The sequence below is a fragment of the Strongylocentrotus purpuratus genome, unplaced genomic scaffold (genome assembly GCF_000002235.5).
Source record: "Strongylocentrotus purpuratus isolate Spur 01 unplaced genomic scaffold, Spur_5.0 spur5_scaffold_2, whole genome shotgun sequence".
NCBI classification, from domain to species: Eukaryota; Metazoa; Echinodermata; class Echinoidea; order Camarodonta; family Strongylocentrotidae; genus Strongylocentrotus; species Strongylocentrotus purpuratus.
Window position 1 is genome coordinate 32,143,771 of NW_022145605.1, and position 9,193 is coordinate 32,152,963.

The 9,193-nt window shown below is 37.0% G+C and overlaps 1 protein-coding gene across 1 annotated transcript; it reads right to left on the bottom strand.

Annotated features, from left to right (window-relative positions):
• Positions 1-1,764: 1,764 nt before the first annotated feature.
• On the bottom strand, positions 1,765-6,839 carry LOC105443114 (tripartite motif-containing protein 45-like). Its single transcript, XM_030992218.1, has 2 exons — positions 6,763-6,839; positions 1,765-5,504 (listed from the first exon to the last, which is right to left on the bottom strand). Exon 2 carries the CDS (start codon positions 5,492-5,494, stop codon positions 3,638-3,640), a length of 1,857 nt encoding a protein of 618 aa, XP_030848078.1. The 5' UTR covers positions 5,495-5,504; positions 6,763-6,839; the 3' UTR covers positions 1,765-3,637.
• Between the last annotated feature and the right edge of the window lie 2,354 nt (positions 6,840-9,193).

Below are 9,193 nucleotides of genomic sequence, written 5' to 3' on the forward strand. Positions count from 1 at the left end.
ATTTAAGAATAAAAAAACATACGCTTGTACATGGAATAACACATTGATTGATTTTTATTCGCCAAGCTTCCAACGTACAACACCATACAATAATAAAAGATCAAAATTAAGTCAGCTTGAACAGGATAACCCAAGAAAGCTCGAGAGCTTAATATTTCCAGTGGGGTCCCCTACAGACATGTACAAAATTAAAGTTGAAATAGTAATATTTACAGACAGATAAGAAGAAGAAAATATCAAAGATAATAATAATAACAACATTAAACTGATGATTGAAATGATAATAAGTACAAGAAGAAAAAGAAGAAAGGGAAGAAGAAAAAGAGGAGGAGGAGGAGGAGGAGGAAGAAGAGGAAAATAATGATGAATTTGTAGAATTTCTATAACGTACAAATACATATATATATATATATATATATATATATATATATATATATACAAAATGGAAAAGTATGAACCGGCAGAAGAATACAAATTTCAATCATATAACATGTCATTCGCTTCTCTTATCTGACTCTCAAGTATTAGGTATTCCTTTAATTTCCTCTTTAAAAGGGCATAGTTTTATATTTCCTTTATACCACTGGCCGGAAGGGATTTGCAATGTTTTATGGCATTGTAATAAAACGAATTTTCAATACTACCTACTCTTTCTGGTAAGTTAAAGCTGAATGGGCTATTTCCTGTATTATAATCATGTAAGTCAGTAACAAGATCGAAGTTGGATCGAATATAATGATTCGACCTAGTATGATATATTTTATGCACGTGATGCAATACGAGTTGTTTCGATCTTTGGTTGACTTCAAGAAAACCAGCTTTAGAAAGTTCGCTGTAGCCAACATGAGTCCTTGGACCAGAACAGTTGATGAATCTCACCGTTTTGTTCTGTATAATCTTCAACTTCTTTTGATCTGACTTGTTTATGTTATTATACCATGCAGGGTTGGCATAGTCAATTAAACATTAAATAAGAGCAAAACAGAGTACACGTCTTGCTTTTAAATCCATACAACTTTGATATCTGTACAAAATTTCAGACGAGAATTTGCTTTTTTTACAACTGATTCTACTAAAGATGAAAATGAAATTGTGCTAGCCAACTCAATGCCTAAATACTTCACAGATTATTTCCTCTTGACTGCTTGATTATTGTGTGTCACTTTGAATTCAAATGACTTTTTAAAACTACTTTTAGAACAAAACAAAACTGTTTTCCCAAGTGTAAATAAAGCTTATTATCAGTCATCCAATCGACACACGTAGACAGCTGTTCACTGAGCTTTTCCTCAATATAGGATCAGGATTTAAATAGAGTAGTACACTGTCATCTGCGTACAATAATAGTTTTAAGTCTTTTATACAAATACACATATCATTTATGTAACTTGAAAATAGAATTGGGCCTAAAATACTTCCCTGAGGAACAACGCATGTTATAGGCATTAGTTTGGAACGAATATCACGAATGGCCTCTACTTGGTGTCGATTAGATAAGTAGGCTCTGAACCACTCTAAACTTGCCTTATTAAAACCCATTAGTTGTAACTTCTTGTAACGAAGTAACGCCATGACTAATTGTATCAAAAGCTTTTTGCAGAGCACCATACAAACAAAGCGCCCTTGAGAATTGTCTGTCCTCAAATAATCAGTCAAATGAATTAGACATGTTTCATTCGAATAATTATGTCGAAAACCAGATTGAAATTCATAAATTATATCATTTTCTTTGAAGTATCTTTCAAGTTGAACACAGACCGATTTTTGTAAAATAAAAAATAATAGAATACATGTAAATGCATTGCCATTGGTACACAAATGTCAAAATTGCTTGGAAGGTAGCAGCCAGAAAGAAAGGGAACTTTATAAGCGGCCGACTTAAAGAAGATATAATTAACAGTTAAAGTTTGTACCAGATTATAATGCAGGGACCAAACACAACATTACTACCACAAAGAAATACACATCACAGTGCATGATAAAGTACAATAGATCAATGAAAAAACAAAAAGTTCAAATTAGATTAATATTTTGCAAGAATAACTATAAGTTGTTTTTGTTTTAATTACTTTTTATGTTTGCTTAGTTAATTAGTTTGAAATCGTGGTTTATCATTATGTCGGTTGAAGCCGAGTTGGCAAACCCTCTGAAACATCTTTCTTTAAAACATCTTTCTTCTGTTGCTGTTGATAAAATGGTAAAGCGTGACGGAAAAGCGAAGTTATTACCCTCGCCTCACAGACTCCTCCTCCTCATTACACAGCTAGACGAAACGAAACACGTGTCAAGCCAGCGTTTTACGTCCGAAAATGTCAAAACATATCTTCATTTTTTGTGAATACAGTTTTGATGATAATATAGTGTATTTGTTTCATACACTGTGGAAAAATAGTAATGTAAAATCACAGCTGTTCAGATTTTTCTCAAAACTTTTTAAAGACCATTTACTCTAAATGGAAACACAGACAAAATTTAATATCTCCAAAAAGTGAATAAATGAATCGGATATTTCCGTCAAATCCCATGTCATTTCTCCCATGAACTTTGCCAGACGGAAAGTAAACATCGAAAATAAAATACAAGATATCACAGTCAATCATATTCAAACATAAATCCTTATTTTGATATTTGGTTTTCATTACTTTTATAGCGTATATCATACAATCAATAGATCGCCTTTCAAGTGTCTCGAAATCTTTTTACGCAACTCGAGAAATTGTAAGACATGGAAGTTTTTTTTGACAAAGTGGCATTTCCTCTCATGATTCTGGGTAAAAAATAACATCTAGGTTGACAGTGATCTGAAACGCATCATATTAAATGAAGAAAAAAACAACTATTTGTATTAAACGGCAGTACATATAGAGTCCATCACCAAAATTATTATCTCCGCCTGGAAAATAGTCCACAATTGAATTGTGTCTACATCATTATTTACACATTTATAACAGCTACCAAAAAAAGTCACATGAAGATTCATCATCAACAACAAAATCTTGAAAAATACGTACGTCAGAAGTATATTAAAAGAAAGGTTACTTTCTTTTTATTTTAGAAAGGTTCAATCATTCAAAATTGATCTACATGGTCTAGGAATGTCATTTCTAAAATATTCACCAAAACTCTATTTCATCTAGTTCAAAATATAACTGATTCCACTGGATTTTATGTATAATGACTTTATGAAGTCACAGAAAAACAGGCCTCTTTATAGAAGATACATGTCATTCTAATTTTAGATTGGTTTTGGCGAGACGGGGTGACCCCAATATAGTTGCTATGTTATCGATCTGTTTTTGCAGATATTTGACAAATTTAACAAGAAAGAACAAGTGAAACTAGTATAATCACTCACACGCACTCACCAACTTACAAAACGGACCCATATTCTCGTTCTCTCTAACACACACACATGCTCATTAAAGCTCTCACATATCCACTCTTTTTTTTTTGAACAAAATTAAAAGGGAGAGTGATGGGTCCATCTTTTTTTCAACGAAATATTATGTTACTCTTAATTTTTCAACGTGCCTGTTTTGACCAGGAAAAAAAGAGGTCTATAGGCGCACACATCGCACCGCCCCCTCTTCCTACGGGCCTGAATACAGTGGTATCATGCAGTGCAAGAAATGGGGAGTCATCCATTATTTTCAGTGGAATATCGGCTATTGGGATATAAATAGAGTCTATCGGGAGTGCAGAAAGCGATCTCTCCTGATCGGTACTGCTGGAGATAGTACCACTCTCTCTTAGGCTTCCCAATCTTGTAATCCAAGACAAGGTTCTGGACATGCTTCAGCTCGTTAGTGTACTCATCAATGCTGACTAAACCTACATCGTGCTTCACAGTGGCTATCAGGATTGTGTTCCATTGAGAAACAGCAGCATATGGGCTCACACCTAATGTCTTTAGATTATATTTTACAGCACTTTGTTTGTCAATCAATCTTATTGTATCCCAGGATGCGGTGATAAGGTAATTATTATAGCTAGTAATCTGCTTAGGTATATACCCAAAACATGGTATCTCCCTGATCACCTTCCCACCTGCTGGTGAGAATACCTGGATCTTCTGGGCTTTCTGGTAGCTAACATAGATCTGATCTTCACTATCTACAGTGATGTTAGCCATTCCACCGTCAATGTCACTCAGAGTCTTAAACATTACATTCAACTTTGTGTAGTCTAGTCTGTACAGTGAGATATTGTTTGAGCCATCAAGTGTAACGTACCGATTATCAGAGAGAAATCCTACTCCACGAATCTTAACATTCTTGAAAACTGTCTGCTGGAGCTGGCCATCAGCAGAGAAGATTTCTACGCCACCTGTGTGACATCCCACTGCCATCCTACCACCTGGTGTAACAACCGCGGCTTTCATGCTATCCTTAGCAGGCAAAGCGATGTTCTTTGCAACTGTATTTACGATCTTACCGAGAACTAGCTCGTCCATTCCAACGTTACTCTTGAAACTGACACTTTTTCCTTTCTTGCTCGATTGCCTCGGCTGCCTGTAGTCAGGATCTTCTTGTTTCAAAGCCTCTTGTAAGTCTTGACATAGAGTGTCGTGTGCAGCCAAAGCATCCATATCTAACGGTATCTTTGTTCTAGTGGTTATCATGTCAGCTGCGGTGATCAAGTGAGTGATGTGCTCCTGAGTCGATTTCTTCATTTGGTCCAGTTCTGTCTTTACTTCTTCAGTCCTACCCTTGACTTCACCAATGAGGAGTTCTTTCTTTTCTGTCAACGGCCGGACTGATTCTTCGTATACTTTATTGATATCATCTGTACACTGCTTCTGAACATTGCTCACGCGCTCCTTCTGTTCATCAATGAAATCAACGTATTTCTGAAAGGAAGAGCGTTTCTTGTCCGTCTTGGATTTGAGGTCCTGGATACTCTTCATATGGTTGCCTTCATAAACAGCTGCCTCGATGACCCCATGTCCTTCCTTTGTATGATCCATGACAACACACCTGAAGCAGGCGAATCTCCTGCAGTCGGAACAGAAGCACTCCTCATCTTCTTTAGGGTGTTTTCTGCATTTATGATACCTGCGTACTGACACCTTCCCTGATACGATCTCACCTATGGCTAAGACCTCATGACTGATGAATTGTTTCCACTGAGAGTGTGTCTTGTGACAAGTGATACAGAGATACGTGCCACAGTCTTGACAGTAGACAACAGCTTGGGGTTTGTCCTCGGATTCACAATTCGTGCAAAACTGATATTGATCCCTCACGTCATCTATGAGAGACTTCAAAGCTAGATTAGCCGGTAATTTGCTGACATCTTGGTTTGGGACCTTGGTTTCAGCTCTGCAGATAGGGCATCGGAGCATCTGGTCATTACCATGGCATTTCAAGAGGTTTTTCAGACAGGTTTTGCAGTAGGTGTGAGAACATGACAGGATCTTGGGATCGGTGAAGCTGTTCAGACATACAGGACATTCCAGATTCTGAGCAACAACATTCTTAAATGCATCAGCCATGATTCGAATTCTACAGGAATACGAGATAAAAGAAAAGGAATAAAAAACCTAATGATAATAATAATAAAATTCAGTTCTTGTGTAACGCGTATCACATTATAAAAACGTCCCTATGTGCGTCCAAAGAGCTTTGGAAATTATTACCCTAGCTTTAGCTCCGGCAGCCGTTATCAGCGCCCAGTTCATTTCAAGGAATAATCCTCCCAGGTACCCGTTTACCTCACCTGGGTTGAGGTGAGGTAAATGTAGATGAATGTCTTGCCAAAGGATATTAGTGCCGTGGCGGGACTCGAAACGCGGACCTTGTGATCTGCTGTCCGGTGGCATATGCACTCGACCACGATTTGATTCGATTCATCTGATCTTATTAACAGGGGTGTTTATCATTTTCCTCACGCCTTTCCCCAACAGATTATAACGTGCACAAAAAATGATATACCGTTATATTTTGATAAAAATAATTATTGTTATTCATCCATTAAATGTAGCCATGGATGATAAATTTGGAAAAAAATAGTTTCCTTGGTCGCTCTTCAGTTAATGTACAATATAATAATCTCAATAATATTAACGAAAATAGTAATAACAATAATAATAGTAATAATGATAATAACAATAATAATAGTAATAATGATAATAACAATAATAAGAAAAATGATAGTAATAGTAATATAAACGATATCAATAATATGATAACAAGTTTTCTAACGCGAAAAACGTCGGTCCCGAGGTCACGATCAAGTAAATTATTACAGTCTTATATTGTCTGGTTTCTGAGATTTGTACTGTTTTGTGTAGTTTTGTTTTTGCAGCCTGTCTTCGTTCTTCTTCAAACTGATATCATTTTCTAAACACCCATCTTTTCCATCTTGGTCTTAGCTCAATCGCTCTCCATTAATCACCTCCGAGACATCTAGATCACTGAATTCTACATTCTTCTTCAAACTGATATCATTTTTTAAACATCCATCTTTTCCATCTTGGTCTTAGTTCAATCGCTCTCTATTGATCACCTCCTAGACGTCTAGATCACTGAATTCTACATCATGTATATAGCGAACAGTTCAGTGATCTAGACCCAGGTTTGGCTATGAAAAAATATATATTTATAAACCAGTTACAAACAAAGCCTAAAGAGTGTATGGGAGTTTAGTCTACCTAATAGTTATAGTTTATATATTCATTAATATATACGTCGATGTAAAAACGAAAGTATTGAAATGTCACCATGCATATTTCTTTTGGAAATAACACAAACATTCACTCACCTCTTTTCCAGTCGCGATATTGGTCTAGGTGTTAAATGAAATCAGTAAACATGTAAACTATTTGCCTTTTCGATGTAGTGTTGCACTAATCGTAAGTAGTACTAGTATACACACGTATATGTATTTAGTGTGGCAGTCTATTTTTAGGCACTGGGAATTCCCACCGACCTTTGACAAACAAGCAGATTGAGGTTTATAGTCCTAAAAATGATCGCCCAATAAAAATTCGATCTCATTTGGTCAAACGTCTGTAGAGCACATATAAGCCCGTGTCAAATAGTGAATTCTATTTATGTTACCCCCCCCCCCCCCCCATTACATAAGACCTCTAAAGTTAGATTCAAATTACTGTTGGCAAAGTCTCGTGGAACGGCCCTCCTTCCAGATTACAATTTGAATGTTGGAGATGGCGCTAAACATGCTAAACACATCCGGCCGAAAAGGAAAGAAGTAAAGAATATTTTCTATCTTTGACCTTTACGTAAATATATTGTCCTATTCATCAGGCTGAGAGAGCTAAGAAGATTCGATTATTATAGTTTCGGGTTGTTTAGGGGCTATTTTGCCATAAACTACAAGACAGAGTGCTGAAAAGGTTCCACCCCGCGGCCTAGCTCCGGATCCCGAGTTATAAAATTGCAATTCGGGCACGGGGAGTCGCCACCCGATTCTGACAGTTTCGTGATATTTAAACAGCCTAGTCTCCTATTTATATGTTTATATCGTATTTTATACGCCCTGATATTATAACAAAAAATCAGTCAATTGAAAGAAATATTTATTTTCTCCCATTCCGACTTTCATTGGTTTTCATATAAAAAAATACTCAAGTGAAAAAAAGGCGCTTACATAATGACAAAAGCAATTTAAAATCATGTTTAGGTTTAAAGTAGTTTCGATTCATTTATCATTTATCATTTTCCTCACGTCTTTCCCTTACGTCTTTCCCTTACAGAATATAACGCGCACACAGTGTAATATTCCGTTATATCTTGTAAAAACAATTCCTGGTTTTCATTAAGTAAGTTAAGTTATATATGAAATACATCAATATGATTAGAAGTTTTCAAACGCGACAAACGTTACTCCCGGTGTCACAGTCAAATACATGAATGTCTTATGGTCTGGTTTCAAAGATCTGTTTTGTTTAGACCTGTTTTTACAGCCTGTTATTTCATGGTTTACCAAATTGATATCCTTTCATAAACACCCATCATTATCATCTTGATCTGAGCTCAATTCCTTTCGATTAATCACCTCCAAGATATGGACCAGACCATTCAACTGTTTCGATTTAAGGAAAATGATAATGTTATGAACCAGATACAAACAAGGCCTCTAAAGTGTTTGGGAGTCAGCCTAATATAGTTATATACGACAATGTAAAATAAAATATTGCAATGTCACTGCATTTCTTTGGAAATGACAGACATTTTAATTCACTTACCTCTTTTCCCGTCACTACGTATCGGTCTTGGCAGGCGCTGATCAAAGGGGGGGCGAGCGCCCCCCCCCCCCCACCCCCCGCGAAAAAAAGAGAGAGAGAAGGAAAAGAAGGGGAAGGGAAAGAGGAGAGAAAGGGAAAGAAAAAAGTGGAAGAAAAGAGAAAAAAGGGGAAAAGAGATCGGGGGCAAAAGGGCCTTGCCTCCCCCCATAACAAAATAAGAGAGAAGGGAGGAAAGGGAAAGAAAAAAGGAAAAGAGGAGATAAAGGGGAGGTAATAAACTGAAGAAGAAAAGAAAAGAAGGGGGTATTTCAGATGCAATTTTCCCGCCAACAATTTGTGGACCGGGGGGGGCAAAAGGCCCTTGCCTCTAGAGAAATAGAAAGAAAGAGAGAAAGAAAGAAAAGAAGAACAGTGACCTGCCAGTGCCACAAAATAATGAGGTACTATCAAAATATGCTCATCTGACCGTGATTAAATGCCTAAAACCCCTGAGCTCTGCCCCATGGACCCCACCTAGGGCCCCAAGGTGGCCCCTAGAGGCTCATCTAACGGTAATTTAATGCATAAAAACTCCTAAGCTTCTTGGGGCTCGACTCCCTGGATCCCACGCCAATTAGTGTCCTGCCCCTTTTGTACGCGCTTGCACGCCCCCTCCCCCGCTACGAAATTTGATAAAATTACTAATTAGGTTTTTCATCTTCTTCATTTCATTTATTTCCACTTCTCATAAAACACATCAAACCATTTACTGTACATACAATATATGATTAAGAAAACTAAACAAGTAAATGAAATAACAATTAGAAAGAATTTAGGGCACCAAGAATTTTTACTTGAGACTGTGGTGGAGCAGCCGATTCAAGGAACTCCTTCCCACCGGTACCCATTTAACACTTAGGTGGAGAGTGGCAAATGTAGATTAATGTCTTGCCAAATGACATTAGTGCTGCGACGGGAGTCGAACCGCGAATCATGTGATCCACA

Bases quoted from the DNA above. Each gene is read 5' to 3' on its own strand.
- LOC105443114 (XM_030992218.1), bottom strand. From the start codon at position 5,494: ATGGCTGATGCATTTAAGAATGTTGTTGCTCAGAATCTGGAATGTCCT.